The 27,812-nt window shown below is 34.0% G+C and overlaps 2 protein-coding genes across 2 annotated transcripts in view; one reads left to right on the forward strand and one right to left on the reverse strand.

Moving 5' to 3' along the window:
* CEP290 (centrosomal protein 290) overlaps nucleotides 1–27,812 on the forward strand; it is an 85,219-nt gene that overhangs the window by 29,016 nt on the left and 28,391 nt on the right. Inside the window, exons 21-37 of the mRNA XM_034987874.1 lie at nucleotides 530–694; nucleotides 1,269–1,418; nucleotides 3,052–3,167; nucleotides 4,383–4,485; nucleotides 4,572–4,802; nucleotides 8,309–8,482; nucleotides 12,810–12,921; nucleotides 14,472–14,677; nucleotides 15,628–15,779; nucleotides 19,189–19,300; nucleotides 20,177–20,632; nucleotides 21,139–21,303; nucleotides 22,434–22,541; nucleotides 22,762–22,896; nucleotides 24,088–24,354; nucleotides 24,996–25,103; nucleotides 25,741–25,940. Coding sequence (XP_034843765.1) covers nucleotides 530–694; nucleotides 1,269–1,418; nucleotides 3,052–3,167; nucleotides 4,383–4,485; nucleotides 4,572–4,802; nucleotides 8,309–8,482; nucleotides 12,810–12,921; nucleotides 14,472–14,677; nucleotides 15,628–15,779; nucleotides 19,189–19,300; nucleotides 20,177–20,632; nucleotides 21,139–21,303; nucleotides 22,434–22,541; nucleotides 22,762–22,896; nucleotides 24,088–24,354; nucleotides 24,996–25,103; nucleotides 25,741–25,940 — 2,960 coding nt within the window. The remainder of the gene's footprint in view (nucleotides 1–529; nucleotides 695–1,268; nucleotides 1,419–3,051; nucleotides 3,168–4,382; nucleotides 4,486–4,571; nucleotides 4,803–8,308; nucleotides 8,483–12,809; nucleotides 12,922–14,471; nucleotides 14,678–15,627; nucleotides 15,780–19,188; nucleotides 19,301–20,176; nucleotides 20,633–21,138; nucleotides 21,304–22,433; nucleotides 22,542–22,761; nucleotides 22,897–24,087; nucleotides 24,355–24,995; nucleotides 25,104–25,740; nucleotides 25,941–27,812) is intronic.
* CUNH12orf29 (chromosome unknown C12orf29 homolog) overlaps nucleotides 7,404–27,812 on the reverse strand; it is a 60,440-nt gene continuing 40,031 nt past the window's right edge. Inside the window, exon 9 of the mRNA XM_034987881.1 lies at nucleotides 7,404–7,466. The gene's annotated coding sequence lies outside the window, so the exon portion shown is untranslated. The remainder of the gene's footprint in view (nucleotides 7,467–27,812) is intronic.

Genomic DNA, 27,812 nt, shown 5'->3' on the forward strand with positions numbered 1-27,812 from the left:
AAAATTCACTTAATTAAATGTAGTAACTATTTCGTTCCTTTGATCATGCTTTAAATATGGATGCTGAATAGTTTCAAAGTATCTGCATATAAATTCTCATTTTGACTGTATAAAAACTTTGTAAAGTGGACAGATGTAACATTATTTCCTCTTCTTTAGGAATAAGGAAACTAAGGTTTAAAGAATTTAAGTCACTTGCTGAGCTAGTAAGAGATTGGTTAAGATTTGAACCCTAGTCTTACTCCCTTCCAGTTGTTTTTCTAGTCTATCAGTCTACTAAAATTAGCTAAATGTTTGTTAAATATTATAATGAGGTAATTACTACGCTTGGTAATACTCATGTAAGTTAATCTAGAGTTTTATAAATTTAGATTCATAAATAAGAAATGGTTTTGGCATATTTTATTATTATGCCTGTCAGTGGAAGAGTAAAATGCCTAAATGTGAATTTTATTTAAAAGGTAGTTTTTTTTTACTATGATTTTAGTATTTTGCTTCACATTTTTTCAATATAATCTAAATATATTAGGCTATAGAATCAAAGAATGCAGAAGGAATCTTTGATGCCAATTTGCATTTGAAAGCCCAAGTTGATCAACTTACTGGAAGGAATGAAGAATTAAGACAGGAGCTCAGGGAGTCTCGGAAGGAGGCAATCAGTTATTCTCAGCAGTTGGCAAAAGCAAATTTAAAGGTGAGAATATTATTAAATAATAGAAAATGCTAAGCATTATGAGCATAGTATTAATATGAAACTTAATTTTTTCTAAAAGACTGAGAAAATGCTTCTTGAATTAATTCAACATTAAGAAAACTCCTTTTTGGATTTTTCTTAAATAAGTGGGAAATAAGTACCTTTTATAACATAAAAGAATACAAAACTTCTAAGTTTATACGTAGGTATTTCTAAATAGAATTTTGAGTATGTTTTTTTTTTTTTTTAAGATTTTATTTATTTATTTGAGAGAGAGAATGAGATAGAGCGAGCATGAGAGGGGGGAGGGTCAGAGGGAGAAGCAGACTCCCTGCTGAGCAGGGAGCCCGATGCGGGACTCGATCCCAGGACTCCAGGATCATGACCTGAGCCGAAGGCAGTCGCTTAACCAACTGAGCCACCCAGGCGCCCCGAGTATGGTTTAATTAATGCCTGATAGGGCATTCATACATTTACTTTTTAAAAATATTCAGTACGAAGAAAAAGTTACCTGCTTTTAAATGTCTTTGGTTGTAAGAGATGTGACTCCCATTTCTGAACTGTTTGTTTCCAGGTAGATCATCTTGAAAAAGAGACAATTCTTTTAAGGCAATCAGAAGGATCAAATGTTGTTTTTAAAGGAGTGGACTTACCTGATGGGATAGCACCATCTAGTGCCAATATTATTAATTCTCAAAATGAATATTTAATACATATCTTACAGGTAGTAAAAATTTTGCATGTGAATAACAAAAGTAATTGATAGTATTTTTTCAATTTAGTCTTCATATATTCCTTTGAGTATTCCTTAGAATATTATCATTGAGATATATTTTTATTGGATTTTGATATTAAATGAAATATTATGAATAAAAGCAATTTCTTCCATTCATCTGTATAAGAAGCATGCTGACATATCTTGTGCATATATGTGTCATGAAACATGATTAACAGGTAGAATAACATGCAGCTAAGGTGGTAATGTATAAATAGGGGAGCACTTATATTTAGTGTTGGTTGGAAAAGCAATTCAAGTGAATAAAGTCCGATACAATTTTTAGTGAAATGATTAAAATTGTTCCTTTTTTGGTTTAACTACTAGAAGAAGTTTTAAAATAAAATTGTCTTTAATGTATGTATTTCTTCCCTTTAAACTTGTGTTAGTTAACCAATTAGTGAATTAGAAAGGGTAGTGCTTTCCCTGTGTTTGTCAGTTTTGCTGCCTATATTGTGGTCATTATGAATGGCCTAATGAGAGATACTTTTTATTATTTCACTTGAAGTGTGAATGCCCATAGCATCACATTCATTTGAAATACAATTACAAAAATGTGTTTGGAATCAATGAAAATATGTTTTTGATTATAAGCACTACTGTCTCCATCTCCTAGATGATCCCTTTGTGAATATACTTGAGTTATGATTATTAAATACTTGTTTTTGTATTTGAAAATTACTTTAATCTTTTTTTGAATATTGGAATTTGTATGTTATCTAAGTCAGGGAAGAACAACCTTACCACTTGTTGAAATACTACTTTATAATTCATGTTATATCATTACATTTAAATTTATAACTTTAGCACTCTTTATGACTTCTCTTATTCTTCTGTAGTATAGGGACACTGTCAACAAGTAAAAGTAGTGTGGCGTTATCATGTTGCTTCAGACAATTTTTTTCATCTTTATATAAAAAATATATGAAAGTCATTGTGGTAGATTAAAGAGCGCCAGTTGGGAATCTGAAAACCTGTTCATAGCGACAAAACATGTACTTGGACTTGCAGTTCTAAGAGTGCTAGATGTAGCCAAGGCCTTGGGAGCCACACAAGACCTAACTTTTTAAGTGTTGGATTTGCATGTATGTAAGGCACCTGGCACCAGGCTTGCCATATGTGCTCAGCAATGGCTACCAAGTGTAGTTTTAATGAGCTTTTTAATGTTGAGTTAATCTTTCTAAGTCTGTTTCTTTGTCTATAAAATGAAGTCATTGGAAAGCGTTGTTTGAATGGAGGCATGAACAGATATGTTCACAAAAGGGTATGTGAGGCTGAATGACTAGAGGAAGTTTATAACCACTGAATCTGATCATTTATATGGTTACTGAAACTATCAAATATGATACAAATAATTTTACCAGTTTTATAGTACTTCTCTTTATACATATTGCCTCCTTCCATATGCCTTAAACTAAGATGTTCCAGATATTATAGAAATTATCTGTGCTGCTAATGAATTTGGTAACTATATTCTCTTTTATATATTTTTCCATAATCTTGTCAGAGTATGACTTTATACTTTCCAATTTAAAATATATTCTGATTCTTTTTGCATTCTTATTTCTAAACCAATTTTTAGGAACTAGAATGTAAAGAAAATAAATTAAAGAATTTAGAAGATTCTCTTGAAGACTATAACAGAAAATTTGCAGTAATTCGTCATCAGCAAAGCTTATTATATAAGGAATATCTAAGGTATAAGTGTTAGCAAAACCTTATAATGTAATTGCAGCATATTCTGTTTAATGATGAAAGAAATGTAAGAAAGTACTTAGATATTTTATTTTACCCTTCCCTCATGCCTTTTCCCTTCTATTTTGTGTCTTAGTTTCCTTATCTATAAATTTCTGAGATAGTAATGCCTTTTGCATAGGGTTGTTACAAAATCTAATTGAATTGTTACATGAAAATGCTCAGATATGAACATTTTGCAAATGTCCTGGCACGTGAACATTTTGTAAGTGTCAGCTGTTAGCATCATTCTTCATCATCCTTGTCATCATTATTGATATATTTTCATTGGTAACTAATGTTTCTCCTTATCTCTGCTATTTCATTTGTATCAACCAAATAATTTTCTTAGAAGTCATTAGAATACCAGATCAAAGGTGATTTAAACATGAAGGGTAATTATTATGTGATCTAACAAGAAACCCAAAGGTAATTATAGGGTAGGCTGTGTTTAAGTGTTGTCATTATCTCCTTCTGTGGTTTATAAAATAGATGCAGGAGTTCAAGAGAGAGGGAACCATGCCCATTGTAGAAGAGGCATTTTTTTTTTCCCACACAACTTTTTATTTTTAGATTAAAAAAATTTTTCCAGAACCTTCTAGCAGAGCAGACTTTGACTCAGATCACATTAGCCAGAATTGGGCTAATGAGTTGTCCAAGTCATATGTTCAAGTCTCAGCCATTCAGTGGTTAACTGTTAACTGTTTATGCCAGCCAGATTGCAGGTGACTGTAGAATGTCTCTCGGGTAAGCAACAGTGTCTTACACACCTTCTTTTAAGTCAAATGATTTCTACTGTTGTTTGTATTCTAAGTATTTTGCAACTGGTTAACCCTCAAGTTTTAAGAGTAGGGTCAAAATATTGAGAACTAATTTCCAGAATTAGTGTTGATTATTTTCCTGTTTGTTTTCTATTAATAAAATGTTGTAAGATTCAGCTTCAGTTCTTTTATTATAACAGTTGTAGAGTTGTGTCTCATGAAATAATGAAAGTAATTTGATAAAATAATTTCTTTACATTGCATTTATTTAACAAAAATAGAACTTCCAGGCTAAATCTTTGTCGAATGGAATTTTGAGATATTCTGTTATCAGATACCAGTAGCTGTGATGCCTCTTGTTTTCCTGTAGTTAAATATTTTATTAGGTTTATTATATTGTCATTTTTTTTTTTTTAAGTGAAAAGGAGACCTGGAAAATAGAATCTGAAACAGTGAAAGAGGAAAAGAAAAAACTAGAGGATCAAATCCAACAAAACGCTATAAAAGTAAAAGAATATAATGTAAGTAAAACTCTTTTAAAATCAGTGTACAATATCATACAAACTAAGCCACATTCAACAAGTAATATAAATGTGTCTTTGTGCAGAATTTGCTCAGTGCTCTTCAGATGGATTCGGATGAAATGAAAAAAACACTTTCAGAAAATAGTAGAAAAATCACAGTCTTGCAAGTGAATGAAAAATCACTCATAAGACAGTATACCACTTTAGTAGAAATGGAGCGACAGCTTAGGAAAGAAAATGGGAAACAAAAGAATGACTTGATAGCAATGGAAGCTGAAGTTGGTGAAAAAATTGGACGTTTGCAACGATTTAAGGTACATCTGGTTTTTTTTTTTGACTCTATAAAAACTTTCAAGTATGAGGGAGAGAAGATAGTATAATGAACAACGATCACCTGGATTAATAGTTAACATTTATTAACATTCTGTATTATTGCTTCATCTGTTCCTTGTAGGAATAAATTGGAGACATTTTTTCCCTGAATATTTTAGTTTGCATCTCTAAAAAACAAAGCCTTTTTTTGTTTACATAACACAATAACTTTATCACATCTAACAAAATGGACAATAATTGCCTTAATTATCTAATGTCCAGGCCATATTCATATTTCCTCAGTTGTTCCAGGATCCAGTCAAGGATCCTGAACTGTATTTGGATGTTATGTGTCATTAAGTCTTTAATATTCATAGAATCTCCTGTTTTGTTTTTTTTTTCCCTGCTGTGAAAAATGTTGAAGATTTACCTGATTATTTTCTTCGTAATTTTGCTTATTCCTCTATTCATTGTATTTACTAAAAGCTTTGAAGCCTTGGATATGTCAGGTTAAACATTTTTGATTAGAATACTCCATCCATAATCCATTGGACTTTATAAGTTCTACTTTATGTTGCATCATTTCAAGAGATGGAATGTTTGGTAGTCCCATGTTTCGTGCGTGATTATTGTCTTAGGCAAACAGCAATGTATCTCTACTAGTAAGTGAGTTAACTGGTGATATTTTGGTACCATGCAAATAACCAGTTCTTTGCCAGTTCTCCTGATGGCATTCGTAGCCACTAATGATTGTTGTTATCTGATGCAGTTATTTCATTAGGAGTTGCAAAAATTATTTTCTAGTTACATTATGTTTTCTACATGTATTAGCCGATAGTCCTTTGTAAAATAAAGAGCTTTTCCTCATTAGCCCAGCCTGTTTGGTTATCTTGAAGTATAGTTCCTACTAGAAAGATAAGATGAAAGCTTCATTCTTTCTTTTTAATGACTAGTGCTCAGAAATCAGAGTTGGAGTACTCTGCTTCTACCTGTTTGCCTGACCTCCCCAGCTTTCTCTTCTCTCAGTATCATTTACAGACTCACACACTTAGTCGTTGTTTGTTAGTCTTGATTTTGGCCAGTGGGAGCCCTTTAAAGCCGGCTCTTGATTCCTTTTGACAATAATCCAATAGTCTTTGAGCCAAGCTTCAAATGTTGGTTTGTTTTCTGGCACAACAAGATGTTCAAGATTTACCTTATATACTTTCATCCAGGTTTGGAATATACCATTACTCTAAAGAACCCTGGTTCTTTTTAGTGGGAAAGGCATTTAGATACCAAAAACTGGTCACTAGATGTTACTGTTCTTGAAGTTTCATTGCTACTGGTCCCCTTCAGTGGACAAATTAGGGAAATACGTGTGTATTAAAACCATGAGCTAATATTGTTATCTCCAGTTCAGATTTAATATAATGGGGTTAGGAAATGGTATGGAGTTGTTACTGGCCTTTGATTTTGTACTTGTATTTCCTTTTTCTTACATGGAAATCTGTTATTAACGTTAAAATAATCGCTCTATCCTATAATATTCACACATTAATTTGAAGATAATCTTGCATTGGTATTAACAACAGCAGCAATGCTACCAGATTTAGTTTAAAATTTCTTTATAGTTCTTATTTTCTTTAGAATATCATTCAATAGGATGTATAGTCAAGGTAATATATTTCTACAGTAACTTGAAATAATTTTCTTTGTGTGTTTATGCTATAAATTTGATATATAGTTAGGCTCATTTGTTTTGCATTTGTCTTCAAACTCAGAGGTTACTTTTCTTTTTTTAAATTGATTTGAATATATAAAACATTTGCATGTTTCAAACATACAGTCAGAGAAATCTTACTTCTTTCCCTATACTTTGACTCCATTCTGCCCTACCTGCTACAGGTAACTGATTATCCTTTTAATGATTCTTTTTGAAGATATTAACAGACACAGGACGTTGCATGCTGTTTGTACTTTTACACCTTGCCTTACATCTTGTTTTATATAGCTTCTTCTAAGCATGTACATGTTCAGTTTACATGTCCAAATTTACATAGGATCATATAAACACAAAAGAATTCAAAGTAGAATTAAAATGAAGTTGAGTTCCTTACTATTTGCTTTTAATAATAGGTGAAATTGTCATGCTAACAAACTTACTTTCAATGTGATCTTAAAGCTAAACGCTGATGGAAAAAGGAACTTGTTAAATAATGAAAGCTATTTTTCTTTGGACATGTAATAAGGAAATTTTGAGTCTTAAGAAATGTTCTTGTTTTTAAAAAATTTTTGTGTTTTTCTTGGAGTTTTGCACATATAGCTAGTGTGTGAGATCGAAGGGAAAACAGAACTAGAATGCTCTTCTCCTCAACCTGATTGTTCAACCTGTATTTGGGGGCTGGTGCGTGACAGTTGGGAAGCCAAATATTGGGTATTTTTAGGGGACTGGAAATAGGAAACTCCTCCCCATCCAAAGAAAGTGTGAAACCAAATTCCAAGGGTAGGGTAGAATAATGTATACTTACTTGGATGGAAAAGAGAAGCTGTCAAAATGAGATGTGAACCACTATTACAAATATTTTTCCCTCATTACTGTACTTAAGAAGAAATTTTAACCGTAAATTCTTTATCTTCCTCACTTTATAAATTTGGTTATTCGTTGCACTACTTCTTCAACGTACCTAGAGAGAAAAAGAAGTTCAGATATTTCTTCTTAGTGTTAATACAGTGTCTTTGAGCAGTGACTTTTTATAGTTGTATGGCTGATGAGTAGAACATGAAACAAGTAACTTTAAGTCTTTCATATTATTTGAGATAGCTATGATTGAGAGAAATTTTTTTCTCATCAAGGATTGTTTCCTTCATGTGAACCAAAGGTTTTCTCTTCTTACAAAGCTACTCTTTGTAACTGTAATAAGCAGAAATAGCTAAATCGTAACGTGGTGATGCTAATTTTGCCATTCAGCTAACTAAAGGCAAATTTTTTTTAATTTTATGAAATTTAGAAAAGCCATCCAGAGATACATTCTGAGTGATACATTTTCTTGCTGCTGTGTATTGTGCTTTTCTGAAATTAATTGAATTTCATTTTACTGTGACAGTCATGAAAGGATTCCCTTCATTTTTATTTTTATTATTTAAAATTTCTAAATATTTCTTATATGAAAGAAATAATTATTGTAATATTTTTTAATACATGAGAAATCTTTTTTTAAAAAAAATGATTCTAAAATAGGGGCGCCTGGGTAGCTGAGTCATTAAGTGTCTGCCTTTGGCTCAGGTCATGGTCCCGGGGTCCTGGGATCGAGCCCCGCATTGGGCTCCCTGCTTGGTGGGAAGCCTGCTTCTCCCTCTCCCACTCCCCCTGCTGTGTTCCCTCTCTTGCTGTCTCTCTCTGTCAAATAAATAAATAAATCTTTAAAAAAAAATGATTCTAAAATCTGTTTTGCTTTTAGCTGTATTATATTATGCTTCACCAGAAAAAAATACACCAACTTAACTCAGTGTATCCTTGTTTACATAGGAAATGGCCACTTTCAAGATTGCAGCTCTCCAAAAAGTTATAGATAATAGTGTTTCTTTGTCTGAACTAGAATTGGCCAATAAACAATACAATGAGTTGACTGCAAAGTACAGGGACATCTTGCAAAAAGATAATATGCTGGTTCAAAGAACAAATAAGTTGGAACACTCAGAGGTAAGTTTATGTGGTCCCTGAACCTTGTAATGTTAGCTGTTTTTCTTGGGTGATACCGGTAGGTGCAGAATGATTTCCAGATGACTTCATCCTGTCATCCTCCCTTAGTTCACTTGCATAATTTTATTGAATCAAGCCTCTTTTCCCCAGGCACTTAAAAAAGAAAAAGGGGCATGAACCAGATAGGGAATATAACCAAGAGAGGAAGCATCATTAAGTACCCATCCCTTTCTCTTCCCCCTGAACCCAGGGCAAATATTTTTCTTATAGTCCTTGGCTTATTATGTTCCTTGGGATGATATATCCAAGAATGGCTCTTCCTGGACCGTGAATGAACTCTGGAATTCCCATCCTTTCTTATTGTACAGATAAGAAAAAGTAAGATAAAGTATCATAAGTTGCATTCAAAAAATATGTGAATATGGCCCAGAACCCTCTGTAGTTCTCTTTTAGCCACTTGACTTCCGTATCTTTAACAGTAGGCAAAACCAGCTCCTGTTTTGTTCATCTTCCCCTTCAGAAATAAAGGCTTACGTCTTTTGACTTGTTCTCTTTTGTGATCCTCCCCTAGGACAGGAATGAGGTCTAATTTTGAGGCTTCATTGGTTGTACTTGTGTAGAGGGACACAATCAATAGTACACCCAAATGTCATTTTAAATAGCTTTGAATGACTCCTCAAAATTATCTGAGTTATTTATTAATACTAACTATAAGTAATCATGATCAGTTTCCTTTTTACTGTTTTTGCTAAAGAGAGATGATTATGTTAATTTTATAGAAAATTTTGAATATTTAGATGTGGTAATAATTTATTTTACTTCTTCCCCATCTTTCATGTTCTGTGCCCTCTTCCTCTGAAGCATTTGAAAATCCTATGTAAGAAATGTGTTATGTAGATAACATAGCAATAAGTAATTTTTAACTTATTTATCTACTTTTCCAAAGAATATTTTTCATCTTTCCTTAAAATTTAAAAAAATTTGCATTTGAATTATATCCCTTCCTCTCCTTCCTGCATCTCGATTATAATTCTGAATATATATTTATCCCTGTTGGCAGTGTCTTCATTTTATTCTTTATTATGTGTATTGTGATAGCCATTACTCCTATCCCTATCTCCCATATTACCTTCTCCTTACTGCCACTACAGTGATTATTCTAAACATGAACCTGACCATGTGATGCCCTGCTTCAAATCTATAAACAGCTGTTAGTCACTTAAAGAATAAAAGTCAAATTCCTTTCATGATTAGCCCCCACTTACCTCATGTCATCTCCTGTGATGCTGTAAGTACTCTTACAAGTTATGTTTTTGACACTGAACTGCTAGTTTTCTGGGACATAGTGTTTTTTCCTATATATGTTCCTTTGTACCTGCTGTTTCCTTGTCTAGAAAACTCTCCCCCCGCCCCAGCTTATGTGCTCAGTGAATTTCTGTTTATGCTTAAAACTTCATTTAGACATTTTTTTTTTCCAGAAGTATCTTTATAGAACAAAGTCCCTCTGTTTATATTAGTTCTCTGTCTTGTACCTAGTTGTGGTATTTATATCACATGATACTATGAGTGTTGATATGTCTGCATCCCTGACTGGAATATAAGCTTCTTGATGTCAGGAACTCTACTTAATTCATTTTTGTGTGTTTAGTGCATCCTGTTTGGCACACAGTTAAAGCTAATAAATGTTGACCTTGAGAGAGTGATTAATGGTGTAGAGCCATGGTGCAAAGGTCATCAAATGTGGTGATTAGGTCTTGAGAGTAAAGGTGATGAAAATCAAATTTCAGAATATAAAGAGAGTGGGTAATAAGAAAATGCAAAACTCGAATGGCTGATAAGGCAGTAGAAAAACTAGAAATTTGATGACAGAAGAAAAGAGAAATAGATATGGGCTGAGGTAGAATCGAGAGGAAGATTTGTTTTATCAACTTTTTTCTTTTTTTTCTTTTTTAAAGATTTTATTTATTTATGTGAGAGAATGAGAGAGAGAGCACATGAGAGGGGGCAGGGTCAGAGGGAGAATAGACTCCCTGCCGAGCAGGAAGCCCAATGCGGACTCATTCCTGGGACTCCAGGATCATGACCTGAGCCAAAGGCAGTCGCCCAACCAACTGAGCTACCCAGGCGCCCCAACTTTTTTTCTTTTAAATAAAGGAGACCAATGAAGTTTGAGGGGAGAGGGAAAGAAAATTTATTTATTTTTTGAATTTTATTTTATTATGTTATGTTAGTCACCATACAATACATCACCAGTTAGGAAAGAAAACTTAGAGTGAATAGGGAGAGAACGATTGAAGATTGGAGAGGAGGATGGTAAAAGCGTGCGTGCGCTGCGAAGGCCAGGGTGGGGGTGAGGATAGGATCTGGAACAAGACCAAAGTTCTCCTTGGAAGTCAGGATTTAAGAGAAAAAAGGGGGTAGAAAAATGTTTAAAACACTCTAATCCCTCTTTGTTGTTTTCCTATGTATTTACACTACCTAGACCTAGGTTGTAATTGTGCCTGTTACCAGAAGGTCATGTTTTATTCCCTTATCTTGCTTTTCTTTTTATTACAAAATATCCTTTAAAGAAAACCTCATTATGCTGTTTTATCATTCTTCATAACACATATTACCTGACACTGTATTATATATTGGCTTCTTTTCCAACTACCACCCCTCCAAAAAAACACAATAGAAGTTCTAGGATAGAATTTGTTTCTCATTAAAGTCCAGGGCTTAGAATACCTGACATACAATAAGCATTCTGTTTGTTAAAACAAAGAATAAATGAGCATGTTAAATTTATGTGGCAACTCCTACATTTATATGTCCAGCCTGACTTCTCAGTGCTGTAATGGAATTACCTACTTTACAACTCCTGTTTCAAGGGGATCTCAAATGTAACTTATCCAAAATAATCTCCTGATGTCTGTTCTTCTCATAGTCTTTTCTGTTTCAATATGCACTACTGTTACCTACTCAGGGAAGGCAGATACCTTAGAGTTGCTTTCTAGTCATTTCTCTCCCCTGTCGTTTTTATTTCCTGAATATAATTCATTCATACGTGTCCTCTTTTCTCCATCTTCACTGCTAGGACCCTATTCATCGGGACTTTACAATATCTTCCTAATTTCTGATTTTCCTGAGTACCCCTTTATTTATTCTCTATATTGCCCTCAGAATGATTGTTTAAAACTTCCTCCTTAAAATCTTTATGGTTTCCTATTATATATTAAGTTAAATTCCAGTTCCTTATCTTGACATACCATGCCTGGCCCGGTATGGCTCTGTTATCTCTCCCACTTTACCTCATAGCACTTTTTGCTGTTATTTTTGCTGACTGTGCTCAAGTCCTCTAACACCTCAAACTCAGTCCTGCATCCGAGTATCCATTTGTCTGTACATCAGCCCTTCCCCTGGCTGGTTTCTTCTCAAGACTGGCTCCTTCTAATACCTTAGTTTTCAGCTTAAATACCACCTCTTCAGGAGTTAATACCTTCTTTAACTGCTTTATATTGATTTGACTCCTTTTGTTTTTCTCTGAATCCATACTTTGTGTATCTTTCTAGATCTTTACATTTTTAATGATTATTTTGTTTGCTTACCTGTTCACTGTCTGCTGCCTTCCACACCCTCCCCGACTCCTGCCATACACACATACCCACAGACACCAAATGGTGAGGCCTGTGAAGACTAGAATATTGTGTTTCTTTTTTTTTTTAAAGATTTTATTTATTTATTTGAGAGAGAGAGAATGAGAGAGAGAGCACGAGAGGGAAGAGGGCAGAGGGAGAAGCAGACCCCCTGCTGAGCAGGGAACCCAATGTGGGACTCGATCCCGGGACTCCAGGATCATGACCTGAGCCGAAGGCAGTCGCTTAACCAACTGAGCCACCCAGGCGCCCGAATATTGTGTTTCTTTTCACCATGGACATGCAGCACCTCACTGATAGCATGCTAGGGATGCTCAGTAACTATCTGTGTGAAACAGGGAAGTGAGCAATCTTCATTGTTACGCTTGTGAAGTTCTCAGTATTCTAGCTTGGCCAGAATGCACATGGTAGAAGCTAATGCTGAGAAGCCACAGATCGGATACACGAGATTTTGATGATTACTTTAAAATAATATTTTCTTTATGTATGTGTGTATATATCTCTCTCTCCGTGTGTGTATGTGTGTGTGTGTTTGTATGTATATATTACATGTAGGGGAGCTCCTAATTTTGTTTAAAAAAAACTAGATTGTGAGTTTTAGGAGATATTATATAAAGTTAAGGCAATATCACTGCTGTGGTATTAGCCTGAATTACAGTGTAGTTTCTTAGCGATGTTTCTGTTTTATTCAGTGTGAAAATGCATCCCTAAAAGAACAAATGGAATCTATAAATAAAGAACTGGAGATTACCAAGGAAAAACTTTACACTATCGAACAAGCCTGGGAGCAAGAAACTAAATTAGGTAAGTATTAGGACTCTGATAATATAAAGTGATGAAGATCTAACAGTGAATATTTTTCATATATAGTTCCTTTTCTATATTTGGTGAAAAGGAAGTATTTTGATAAAAACGAACTCTGCCTAACAGTTAATTTAGCAGGCAGCTGATGAGTAATATCTTGTGCTAATCTCTACCAAAATTTGATTTTTAGTTATTTAATTAGATTTATTCCTAGTGATATCATGTATGTTAAATTATGACTAAGCATTAGCTATTTTGAACCATTTAACAGTCAAGACTAGTGATGATTTTTAAATACTATATTTTAGTGGTACTATTAGGAATTTTCCACCGTGTGTGAAGTTCTATTGGGAATGCATCATTTGATATATTTAAATTAAAAGGTCACCATTAAACATAAATAAATTTTTGAAAAGAATTTATATAGCTCATAGTTTGACTATTATTATTTTTTATATCACCTTATCCATGTTTACATGAGCACTGGGTATTGTGTGGAAGTGTTGAATTACTATATTGTACCCCTGAAACTAATATTTCACTGTGTGTTAACTGGAATTTAAATAAAAACTTAAATAAATAAATAAAATATAAGTTTGAGTCTAATGGAAAAAATATATACTTTAACATTGTATTATATTCACTGAGATGTCAAAATATTTCTGTTTTATTCATCATCTTATACATACAAATATTCATGCAATATCTTACTGTTTCAGTGATTAAATCACTAGGTTTCCTTATTTTTGCTATTGCTTATGGTGCTGCAGTGAACATCTTCAGGTATATCTAACAGAGATATTACTGTCTCACAGGATATTAAAATCTTTGTGCCTCCTGATAGGGTTTTCCATATTAGTTTTTCAAATGGTTATCCTGGTTTATGGTATTTAAATAATTTTTTATCTTACTAGCATTGTGCTTTATAATTTTCTAATAAATTTGCTCCTTTGGATAAAGTGTTTTTGTATGTTTGTTTTCTAGACCTTAGATCTCTAATGCTATTCAGAGTTTCTATTATGAAATAGAGCTGTTTTTTTAAATTGGTAATTGGGACATGTAGTACTTTAAGTGAAGACTAACATTGGGCCTAACATTATCTAAAAGAAGCTACTTTCAGAAATGCAATTTTTAATTCATTAAGAGATTAAAAGTGAATTGACTTCCATGTAGCTTCTACATGAAAGAAGATATCTTATATCCTAAGATATAAAAAAAGAGTATTATATACAATTGTGGTAAGTTCTCTGTTCATTTTACCCTATCTCTCTTTAATTAAGTGCTAGATTCCCTATAGAAATTCCTAAATTTCTGTGAGGAATAATTTTTATTATCATATGACTGATGAAGAATGTAAGTTCCAGGGAGATGAAACAGGATAGGCAGTATCCAAACAGGACTAGAGCTAAGACTGGAATCCAAGTCTGTCATAATAAGGCTCATGTGTTTTCCATGGAACCATGTTATTGCATCCTTGTCTATAATGGCTAAAATATTTGGGATATGATTTTGATAACAGCTTGAGATTGACTTAGTATTGTTGCATATAGGAAATGAATCAAACATGGATAAGGCAAAGAAATCAATAACCAACAGTGAAATTGTTTCTATTTCCAAAAAAATCACTATGCTGGAGATGAAGGAATTAAATGAAAGGCAGCGGGCTGAACACTCTCAAAAAATGTATGAACATGTGAGGACTTCATTAAAGCAAATGGAAGAACGTAATTTTGAATTGGAAACCAAATTTGCTGAGGTTTGATATAATTTTTATCATGCAGTTAGAGTAAGAATTAGTCATGTTAGACATTGTATTTTGTGAGTGATTAGTTTGTATTTTTGAAGTAACGTAGTATAGTGCTTGTGCTTCATGTAATGTATATATAAAAGAATAAAAGATGTATTTTTAAATCTGAAATGTTTAAAAAGAAAGCAGGTATTTCTGTGAATAAGTTCTTATTTCTCATCAGCATTACATTAGAGTTAATGCAAAAAGGTATTATTTGCTTAATAATGGTGTTCCCTTCCACTACCATCCATTCATTTAACAAATATTTATTGAGTGCCTGTCACACACTGTATGGGGGCTGGTGTTAGGGCAGGAAACAAAATAGACAGTAATCTCTGCTCTCAGGACTTTACATTTTAATAGTAAATTTTAGACTTTTTTGATATAGTCAGAAATATTAAATTGGATGGCAATAAATATAGTTTGCAAATATTCAACAATGATGAAAAAAAAAGAACTCTTGTAATGTTTACTTTGAGAATTTGTATATTTTTTTGAGAATTAGTATATATTTTAAACATATGTCATTTTGTTTAACTGAGTCACTAAATATATATTAATAAGATTTTATTAACTCATTTGTATTTATTTATAGATGATATAATTGAAGTAAAGTATAACGCATGCACCACATTTCAAACAAATTTAAGAAAATCAGAGATTCAAATATTAGACTGTGAGTTGTCTAATATAAATGACTTTGGTGGGTTGGTGTATAACCAGAGTTTTTATAATGTGTTCCTGACTCTTTCTCTTTACCCTTTTCAATTTATTCTTAATATTTCATCACACCCAATTCAGTATGGCTTGCCTAATGCCAAGTAAAGAGAACTGCAGTATGGTAAAAGCTAAACTGAAAGGGAAAACCTCACCAAAAACTGATATATCTGAACATTTTTTTGTTATTTTTTTCTTAGCTTACCAAAATCAATTTGGAAGCACAGAAGGTGGAACAGATGTTAAGAGATGAATTAGCTGATAGTGTGAGCAAGACAGTAAGTGATGCTGATAGGCAACGGATTCTAGAATTAGAGAAGCGTGAAATGGAACTAAAAGTTGAAGTGTCAAAGTAAGTTCATCCAGACTTTTCAGTTATTAGGTGTGTCTACTCTAATTCGTCTTTAAGAAACCTAATTACAGTGGTTTGGGGTAAAACTCTTCGTGGAATTGATACTGGTCGTTTTTATTTTTCTTTTTTTGTAAGAACAAGATTAAATAATATTAACAAGATTAGTTTTTAACAGGCATAGATAATAATATTGAAGAGGAAATAACTTCCCAAGATTCATATTTTTCAGAGTCCAGGAATAGTATTGCAGAAAGCACTGAACTTGGAATTCAGACCCTATGCAGCCTAGTTCTTCCACATACTGATATTTTTTTTTTTTTAAAGATTTTATTTATTTATTTGACAGAGAGAGAGACAGCGAGAGCAGGAACACAAGCAGGGGGAGTGGGAGAGGGAGAAGCAGGCTTCCCGCTGAGCAGGGAGCCCGATGTGGGACTCGATCCCAGGACCCTGGGATCATGACCTGAGCTGAAGGCAGACGCTTAACGACTGAGCCACCCAGGCGCCCCATACTGATATTTTTTTGGAGGAAAGTGTGGTAGTCATTTAATTTATTTAAATTTAAATTTCTTATGTCTGATAAAGGGTTAGTATCCAAAATACACAAAGAAATTATACAACTCAACACCTAAAAAAACAAATAATCTGATTAAAAATGGGCAGAAGAAATTAACAGTCATTTCTCTAAAGAAGACATCCAGATGGCCAGCAGACACATGAAAAGGTGCTCAGCATCACTCATCATCAAGGAAATGCAAATCAAAACTACAATGAGATATCACTTAACACCTGTTAGAATGCTAAACTCAAAAACACAAAAAACAAGTATTGGCGAGGATGTGGAGAAGGCAAGGATGTGGAGAAAAAGGAACCCTCTTGCCCTGTTGGTGGGAATGCAAACTGGTGGAAAACAGTATGGAGGTTCCTCAAAAAGTTAAAAAGAGAACTACCCTATGATTCAGTAATAGCACTACTAGGTATTTAATCCAAAAATACAAAAACACTAATTCAGAGGGATACATGCACCTCTATGTTTATAGCAGCACTATTTACAATAGCCAAATTATGGAAGCAGCCCAGTGTCCATTGATAGATGAATGGATAAACAAGTGATATGTGGAATAATATTCCAGTATTCCAATTATTGGAATATTACTCAGCCATAAAAGGTTGAAATCTTGCCATTTGCAACAACATGGACGGAACTAGAAAGTATAATGCTAAGCGAAGTAAGTCAGTCACAAACAGACAAATACCATATGATTTCAGTCATGTGTGGAACTTAAGAAACAAAACAAATGAGCAAAGGAAGAAAAAAAAAGAGAAAGACAAACCCAGAAACAGACTTAACTATAGAGAACAGCTGATGAGTACCAGAGAGGAGTTGGGCGGGGGGGGGGGGGCGTTGGGTTAAATAAATGATGGGGATTAAGGAGTGCACTTGGGATGAGCACTGGGTGATGTATGAAAGTGTTCAGTCATTATATTGTACACCTGAAACCAGGATAACACTGTATGTTAACTATACTGGAATAAAATACAGTAAAATAAATATATTAAGAAATTGCCACAGCCACCCCAACTTTAAACGACCACTACCCTGATCAATCAGCAGCCATCAACATTAAAGGAAAACCCTCCACCAGCAAAAAGATTATGGCTCGTTGAAAGTTCAGATGATGGTTGGCATTTTTTAGCAGTAAAATATGTGTATATTTTTAAAATATTTTATTTATTTATTTAGAGACAGAGTACGAGCAGGGGGAGGGACATGGAGGGGGACAGAGAGAATCTCAAGCAGACTCCACACTGATTGCGGAGCCCGATGTGGGGCTCGATCTAATGACCCTAAGTTCATGACCTGAGCTGAAATCAAGAGTCAGACATTTACCCAACTGAGCCACCCAGGTGCCCCAGCAATAAAATATTTTTTAATTAAAAAAAAAGAATAAATGTTAGTTTCTTCACTTTAAGAGAGTACTAGTATCTGTCTCTTCTACTTGTTCTATAAGATTGCTATAAAAATATGAAAAATTCAGATTTTGCTTCAGTTTACATTTATTGAGTACTATGTACTGTGCTAGGTATTAAACATATATTAACTCATATAATTATACTTAATAACCCTAAAGTAACATTGTGATTTTTATTTTACATGTGGAAATAATGTATTCACTTGGAACACAAAATATATGTAAGAAATAAATACTGTGTGCCAAGTAGATGCTGTGTACTCATTCTGGATAATTTTTGTCAATTCAGTAGAAAGGTAACAGGAGCCATAAGTTGATTTCTCAAGGACAAATAATTATTTATGAAAAGGGTTTTATGGCTTGCCCATCATAAAGTTGTTTTTTGGAGCCTTGATAGCCCTTTGGGAATGTCTGTTATTCTCAGCCCATTTCACTATGAAGGACTCCATTGGTATTCTTCCTCTTAACCTCATAGACCTCACCTTTTGAAATAAACTAATATATAATTATTCATTTTATTATATTTTAATTTTTAAAACTTACATAACTGGCAATGAGACTTTCTAATCAATGTGAGGAAACCTGACTTATCACAGTGAACTAAAATTATTCTTGCCCAAAGTAAAATGCATTTTACTTTACCTCTGTGCTCTTTTAATAGTAGTCTTGTAGGAACTTTAATAATTTACCATCAAGCTTCCCCCATTTTAATTGTAGTAAGCATATAATCTTTCTTTTTTACATTTTTTTAAAGATTTTATTTATTTGAAAGAAAGAGAGCACAAACGGTGGGGAGGGGCAGAGAGAGAAGCAGACTCCCTGCTGAATGGGGGGGCCTGACTTGGGGCTGGATCCCAGGCAGGACCCCAAGATCATGACCTAAACCAAAGGCAGACAGTTAACTGATTGAGCCACCCAAGTGCCCCTCTTTTTCACATTTCTGATAGCGTGTAAATTAAAACATATATTAATCCACCTAGGGAACCTAGGAATTTTAAATTTCTGTATTCTTAACTGTACAATTATGTCAAATAAACCTACTTCACACCTCATTCTAGCTCTGCCAAACTAGGATAATAAGTATCTTATGAAAAAAGTGTGGGAGAGGAGTTCTATGGCCATATAGATTTGGAAAATGCTGTAGATGTATAGTTTGAGATAATTTACTTTTAAAACCTCTCAGAACATTTCATACAATACTATGTATTACGAATTTTCGAGGGAGAGGCATGTTGGGAATGGTATTTTTTTAACAGAACACATGTTAACCTCTCATGGAATTATATTTCATGAAATAGCTGAGGAAATTCTGCTTTAGTATTTGATACTAAGATGCTGGAAATTAGCGGCTTTTCCAAGAGTCTAGAAATCTGAAATACTGGTATTTACTTAGAAAATGTACCTGATTGTTCCTGAAGTATCTTTTCACTTCCTAGACTGAGAGAGATTTCTGATATTGCCAAAAGACAAGTTGAAATTTTGAATGCACAGCAACAGTCCAGGGAAAAGGAAGTAGAGTCTGTCAGAATGCAACTGTTAGACTATCAGGTAGGTACAGTATTGGCTCTTCTAAATAGATTTTTTTTCTTTTTCCTAAATTCACATTAAATGTTGGGCCATTTTACAGGTTTTTTTTGTTTTTTTTTTTTTAAGATTTTTATTTATTTTTTTGACAGAGAGAGACACAGCGAGAGCAGGAACACAAGCAGGGGGAGTGGGAGAGGGAGAAGCAGGCTTCCCACAGAGCAGGGAGCCCGATGTGGGACTCGATCCCAGGACCCTGGGATCATGACCTGAGCTGAAGGCAGACGCTTAACGACTGAGCCACCCAGGTGCCCGGGCCATTTTACAGTTTTAATGAGAGAATATATCAAATAGAACCTCTTATTCTTGTTAATTGTAACCTGATTAGAAAAACTCTTTAATTTGAATTATCATTCATGATACAGAAAAGCATTTAAATACCTACAAATACATTGTGCTGGCCGCTAATCAAAGTTAAGACCTGAGGAGAAATAGTTAGGTTAGTCTTTGATAACAGTATTTTCTCTTGTATTAATATGTAGCTTTTCACACACATATTCTGCCATTATAAATTTTTTTAGGATAAAAAAATTGTCCACATTAGTGTTATACCAGTATTGTTATTTATGTATGGAAGTTGAAAAAAGCAGTAATATGCCAACTTTTATTTAAAGTTAGATGCCAGATTTGGATTTTAAATATGTTTGATTCTGGGTTTTTTTTTCTTTAACAAGTTTTGATAATTAAAATTAAATTTAATTAAAGCTAGGCTAGATTTTTATAGGATCTCATGTACCACACTTTTTAAAATTTTATTTAGTAATCTGTGTTTTTAAATCCATGATAAGTGTCATTAGAAAAACTTGAAACTGACTATAAATATATACTTTTTTATGTTAGGCGCAGTCTGATGAAAAGGCACTGATTGCCAAGTTGCACCAACACATCGTCTCCCTTCAAATTAGTGAGGCTACTGCTCTTGGTAAGTTGGAGTCAGTTACATCTAAACTACAGAAGACAGAGGCCTGTAATTTGCGTTTAGAGCAGAAACTTGATGAAAAAGAACAGGCTCTCTATTATGCCCGTTTGGAGGGGAGAAACAGAGCAAAACACCTGCGCCAAACAATTCAGTCTCTACGACGACAGTTTAGTGGAGCTTTACCCTTGGCACAACAGGAAAAGTTCTCTAAAACAATGATTCAATTACAAAACGACAAACTGAAGATAATGCAAGAGATGAAAAATTCTCAACGAGAGCATAGAAATATGGAAAACAAAACAATGGAAATGGAATTAAAGTTAAAGGGGCTGGAAGAGTTAATAAGCACTCTAAAGGATGCCAGGGGAGCCCAAAAGGTAAAACATGGACTTTCAGTTCAGTGTTTCCAAAAGAGTTACATAGTAATTTTAAGTTCTTAATATGTAGCTATCTGAAAAATGCTTACTATATGACCAAAATTCCAATTATAAGTTATTATTGTAGATTTTATAAGTTAAGAGTTTTGGCTTTTTGAATGTCTATTTGTAAAAGTAAAATGAGACTCTTCTAAACAACGGTTTTGGTAGAAAGGCTTAGATTGTATACTATCAAAGAACTTTAAACACTCTAGAAAAGTTTATATGTATTAATACTAACTTTAGTTATTTGTAAACATTATAGAAACATTTGAAGAATGTTATATTAAGGTCACACATTTTTTAGAAGAGCATGAAAATTCTAAATGAACTTTGTGCCTCAACAAAGGATAATTTTTATCTTATTATAGAATATATATTAACTTCAATTAAAATTATTAGGATCAATGGAGAAATATTTATATAGGTAGTGTTTACATGTGTACATATTATTTGTAAATGTTTAGGTAATCAGTTGGCATATGAAAATAGAAGAACTTCGTCTTCAAGAGCTTAAACTAAATCGAGAATTAGTCAAGGATAAAGAAGAAATAAAATATTTGAATAATATAATTTCTGAATATGAGCACACAATCAGCAGTCTGGAGGAGGAAATTGTGCAGCAGAACAAGGTTTCATTTTATATTTATTTTGCTCTTTTGTTGCTAAACATAAGGATATTGCATGAGCAATTGCATTATTTTCTTAATTGAATGTAGCTCCTGTTATTTTTCTTACAAAATACTGTTTCTTATTTTCTAAGGCTTTCAAAAAATTTGTATTTACTTATGTTGTAATGGTAGTTTTATTTTTTTTAAAGATTTTATTTATTTATTTGAGAGAGAGCAAGAAAGAGACCACGGGCACAGGGTTCGGGGTGGGGAGGCAGAAGCAGGCTCCCTGCTGAGCAGGGAGCCCGACGTGGGGCTCTATCCCAGGACCTTGGGATCATGACCTGAGCTAAAGGCAGACTCTTAACCAACTGAGCCACCCAGGCACCCCATAATGGTAGTTTTAAACTTAAAAGGAACAACACATAAATTTAGTTGGTAAGTTAGTTTTTATTTCGATATTAGTTTTTTGACTTTTCACAGTTACGAATTTCAACTGGCTCTCACTGATGGAGTGTAGAAGGCAGCTTGGTAGAGTAAAGCACGTATACTTTAGAGACAGATGAAATTCACCAAGCTCATGCTTGCTTGCCTTAGAAATTATGTTGTTCCCTCCGCCTAAAGTGTTCTTAGCTCAGGTCCTTGTATTGTTTATGCTTTCGTTACTTCCAAGTCTTAGCTCAAATGTCTTACTTTATCAGTGAGGCCCTTCACTAGGCACCCAGTATACAGCTGTAAATCCTACCATCAGGATTCCCTAAATAGGGATTCCTTTTTCTCCAGCACTCATCACCCTCTGACATATTTATTGACTGTCTCTCCCTCACTAGTACATAAGTTTCAAGGTGAAAGGGACTTGGTTTTGTTTACTGTTATGTTCATATTACCTCGACTAATGCTTAGCACGTAGTACATGTCATTAAATGTTATGGATGGATGGGTACATAGAGAGATTGAAATCCTGACTTCTCATCTTCTATCTCTGCGATCTTAGGCGAATTACTTACTTAAATCTCTCTGACTTTGCTTCCTTTTTCCATAAAATGAGAATATAGTGACCCCAAAGGGTTGTTGTGAGGATTAAATAAGAAAATGTATATAAACACTTTTGTTATATGCTTGGTGAGTGTCTCTGTGTGTGTCTGGTACAGTTTCATGAAGAAAGGCAGATGGCCTGGGACCAAAGAGAAGTTGAGCTGGAACGTCAACTAGACATTTTTGACCATCAGCAAAATGAAATACTAAAAGCAGCACAAAAGGTATGAATGATTAATTCTGTTTGCTACTCTGTAGCATGACCTATGATGTTAACCAACAGAAATGTTTTCTAAAGTCAGATGGAATTTTAATTGATATTATCTTCTTATATTTCAAATATAAATGGGGTTTAGCTATGTCCTTGTCATACAGTTGTAACAGTATTGTTCTTAATGATGTAACTGCTTTTTTTTTTTTCCAAAAAATGCTATTTCTTAATAGTTTGAAGAAGCTACAGGATCAATGCCAGACCCTAGTTTGCCCCTTCCAAATCAACTTGAGATTGCTCTACGAAAAATTAGGGAGAATGTTCGAATAATCCTAGAAACACGGGCAACTTGTAAATCACTAGAAGAGGTAATTAGAAGGATTTGCATTTTTATTTGTGTATTATTGGATATGTTTGTGGAATTTTCTAAATATTTTCTAACAGAGGTGAAGCATAGAATTATGAATCTGTTGCTAATTCCAATCTCCTTTTCTACTCTACTATAATATTTTTAATAGCCAGTAAAGAACAGCAGATATGGCTAATTTGAATTTACTGCCCATTTATTTATTTATTTTTATTTTTTTTTAAGATTTTTATTTATTTGTTTGACAGAGAGATAGAGAGCACAAGTAGGCAGAGCGGCAGGCAGAGGGTGAGGGAGAAGCAGGCTCCCCACTGAGCAGGGAGCCGGACGTGGGGCTCAATCCCAGGACCCCAGGATCATGACCTGATCCGAAGGCAGCCGCTTAACCGACTGAGCCACCCAGGCGCCCCAAATTTACTGCCCATTTAATCACTACTTGTCACTTTTGGGCACACTGATCAGTAGTAATAAGCATTATACTTACATTATACTTACAGAAAATAATATAAACTGAAGGTGATTTTCATTTTGGTTTACATCTAAACGTTATAAATGCATTTTAAAATTTTGTAAGTAAAATTGTCCATTTTTAATCAGTTGAGGAAACCTAAGATTATTTTTCGGTAATTGTAAGATTTGACATTTATGTGAACTGCCACTGAGTTACTTGATCTAAAATATCTGCCTTAATCCTATTGAAGAGTAAACATTTTTCCTGTTTTATTTTAATAAACTACATATTTTATAATGGTGATTCATTGACTTAAGCCAGTAAAGTTCCAATTTTTATACTCAGCTGACTTCTATGGACTACTCTTCTAGGGCTCTGATAGTCAATGGGCCAAAATAAAAGGAATGATATATTACATTTCCTTTCTAAATCTAGTATCACCACACATTTCTAGTTTAATTAAGGTTAATTAAATTTTATTTTCATCATAACAGTGAAGTTTATAACACATGCAATAGTCTTCTAAATAAATAAACATGGGTGCAGATAACTGCTGTCACATGGAAATATAAGAAATATAACCTTATTAATATCAATATAGTATCATCAATATAAGTATGATGTAAAAAATAAAGTGAAACTCCTTTTTTTGCTTATAAGTAATCTGACCAAAATCCAGATGAAGCATTTTTAAAAGAAAAAATATACTTTAATAATTTTATTATAATTCGATCACTGCAGAAACTAAAAGAAAAAGAATCTGCTCTACGGTTAGCAGAGCAAAATATTCTGTCAAGAGACCAAGTAATCAATGAACTGAGGCTTCGATTGCCTGCCACTGCAGAACGTGAAAAGCTGATAGCTGAACTAGGCAGAAAAGAGATAGAGCCAAAATCACAGCACACACTGAAAATTGCTCAGCAGACCATTGCAAATATGCAAGCAAGGTTAAATCAAAAGGAAGAAGTGTTAAAGAAGTATCAACATCTTCTGGAAAAAGCCAGAGAGGTATGTTGATATTATGCTATGCTGTTTTATTTATTACCATGTTTTTTACTCAAATGCCAAATATTATTCTGCCCTGAAGTGGTAGTTCGTTTCTTGCTTTCAAATGATTCTATTTCAGAATTTTTCCTTTCACATGATTGGATTACAGATCTGTCAGTAAAACTGGCAGTTTGTATATGTCTATCTTTCTCTCATGGACTAACTAAACCAGGAATAGCTGTCATGGTGCAACCGTTATGATTTTGAAAAATATCAGTTGAGTTTATAGGTAAAGATTGAGGCAATAAGTTAGAATGAAATCTATCACACTAGTAGTCAGTGACAATCCAAATTGCTAGAACGTTGATGGGAAAATCTAATATTTAAAAAACTTCCTAGAAACAAGTTAAAAGGTGATGGATACATATTATTCTAATATTAAGAATAAGTTGTGATTTAAGGCTGGATTTATCAGTTTGAACATGTACTAGGGGAATGCATACTGGTGTGTGTGTGTGTGTGTGTGTGTGTTTGCAGACATTGTTCCTTCCCTATCTCATAGGGATTTTGGAAGGTTAAAGGTAATAAAATATTTAAGATCTTTAGAATGTGAATTTACTTAAGTCATAATTTAAGATGCAGTTTTGATTTGCTATAAACAGGAACAAAGAGAAATTGTTAAGAAGCATGAGGAAGACCTTCATATTCTTCATCATAAATTAGAACTACAGTCTGATAGTTCACTCAATAAATTCAAACAAACAGCTTGGGTAAGATTCTTTGTTCTATTTTTTAATGATTTTTGAGACCACATAATTGTAAATTTAGTTCTCATGATTTTTTTTTTTTTGGAATAGAAGCCATTCTACCTTTGTTGTTGGAATAGTCTTCTAAAAACACAGCTCATTTTTCTCCCTATATCTACATCTTTAGTAGCTCACTGCTGCCTACAAAATCATGTTTATATTCCTTAGCCATGTACTCAAAACCTTGCATGATGTGACCTCAGTCTTTCTTTTCAAGTTGTGTTCATTGTGAGTTTACCAATATCTAACCACTTTTCTTATTCTGAATTCAGTTCATACTTGCTTCCTTTGATCTTTGTCTTCTGTATGTGTGAAAGGGCCTATCTTTCATCTCCTAACATGCAAATCTTGGCATTCTTGAGCCTTAACTCATGAATTCAATCAACATTTATTGATTGTCCACTACATGGAGGTGCTTTGCTCAATGCTGGGAATACAAAGAATAAGATCTCTCTTTCCTGTCTTGTCATTGGCTATTAAATATCGTTAAATTTTAGATTAGATATTATATTTTGATCATCTGAGGAGGCAAATTAAAATTATGGAATAAGTATGGTATTGAGTCATACATGCTCATGGCTAATTTATTCATTTTTCCTAGGATTTAATAAAACAATCCCCTACTCCAGTTCCAACCAACAAACATTTTATTCGTCTGGCTGAGATGGAACAGACAGTAGCAGAACAAGATAATTCTCTCTCCTCACTTTTGGTCAAACTAAAAAAAGTATCTCAAGATTTGGAGAGACAAAAAGAAATTACTGAATTAAAAATCAAAGAATTTGAAAATATCAAATTAAGGTAAGTTTTAGGAATGTATTATAAAAATAGGCAAATGGTAATAATGATGTCGTGAGGACAAATGTAAGCATTTGCTGTATCATGCACTGTTCTAAAAACTTTATGGATATTATCTCATTTTTATCCTCAGGACTATGACATAGTTTATTCTCCCCATTTTTCATATAGGAACCCTAACATACCTTAAGAGGAGATGGAAAAGCCATGATTTGAATCTAGTCAGTCTGGCCCAAGAGCCAGCTCAAGATTCTTGTTCTAGAATCTCGTTTTTAACCTCTTTAATTAAAGCATCCTGTTTCATCATCTATAAAATGGAAATGACAGTAGTTACCCTGGCTCCTTTATGAAGGCCAAATGATACTGTATGTGAGAGTAATTTTAAAATTGTAAAGTAATATATAAATATAAAAACTTTTGTTTACATACCTATAACAGTTTCTAGCACATAATAGAGGTTCAGTAAATACTTCTTGAATGAAAAAATTATTCTGTTAATTAATCATAGTGACAGTAGATTCATTCTCTGTATTAGAGATTCTAAATATTGCTCAACCAATTTATCAGAATACAGATTTTAAACCTAAAATAGGTTTATAGTTCATGTATTTTGTAATCACTGTAGAACTGTTAGGAATGAGAGAGTGTCTGCATTGTGTGAGTGGAGGTCTGCATCCTGGGATTCCCCATGAGAAGATATTTGCATGGGGATCAGCACTTGAATAAAGACCGCCAGAAGGAAAGTAGCAAGCACAAAGCAGTTTTATTAAAGTGAAAGTGGGAGAGCAGGCATGTTCCCCTAGGTTGTTTTGAAATGATATTATTGGGTTTCTCTGGGCTTGGAGTTGCTGTGACATAAGCAGGGTGATCTCTAATGGAGGCTGCTTCCGGTCATTTGGGAAAATCCTCTTGCAGGTTGGGAGGGGGAGTTTTTGACTCTACAAGGTTTGTACCAGAACCATCTTGGCAGCCCTTCTCAAGCGGGGGGTGGGGGGAAGCTGTGCCCACAATGCAAATACATTATAGTGAGTCTAGGGGTTACCCTGGGAAGAGGTGGAAGGAGAGAGCACAGGTTCTGCACCTGTGGCTTGTGATCTGTCAGGCCCAAGGCCTTGGAAGCCACAAAGTCAGGATGTTGAGCTCCCGGGCTTACAATGTGTAGCTTTTTTTGTTTTGCTTTGTTTTGTTTTGTTTTGTTTTGTTTTGTTTTGTTTTGTTTTGTTTTTTATTATCATCACCATCCTTGCCCCAGCTCACATCTCCATCATTCCCCTTCAGGGACTTGGGACTCTACCTGAGGGTGTTCCTTCCACAGCTCTGGTCTGGCTACTACCTAACAGAGCTGTCTCTCTGGACCTGTTTCTTATCTGAAAAAAGGGGAAAGTTGAACTACTTGACTTTATAATTCCATTCCAGCTCTGAAGTTGTTAGTAGAACTTTTTATTCTTAACCTACTTATCCAGTGTATCTCTGATAAAATTAATACTTTTGCTTTATTAAGAAGCTACCACTTTAAGAAATTATTCTCTAAAAGAAAAGAGAATCAGCAATAGTATTTGGTATCTTTTCTTTTATTATCATTATTTTTTTTTGCGAGAGAGAGAGAGTGCGCCTGCACCCAAGCAGGGGCAAGGTGGGGGTGGGGTGGTGGGCAGAGGGGGAGGGAGAGAGAGAATCTTAAGCAGGCTCCACGCCCAGCGCAGAACCTGATAGGGGGCTCGATCTCATGACCCTGAGATCATGACCTGAGCCGAAATCAAGAGTCCCACGCTTAACTGACTGAGCCACCCAGGTGCCCTATTTGGTATCTTTTCAATCTAATTTTCCCCATTGTATTAAATTTTATACATGAAGTGTTATTTTTGGTGTAGTAAG

This window comes from Mirounga leonina, unplaced genomic scaffold (genome assembly GCF_011800145.1).
Source record: "Mirounga leonina isolate KUSES-001 unplaced genomic scaffold, KU_Mleo_1.0 Mir_418, whole genome shotgun sequence".
Classification (NCBI taxonomy): Eukaryota; Metazoa; Chordata; class Mammalia; order Carnivora; family Phocidae; genus Mirounga; species Mirounga leonina.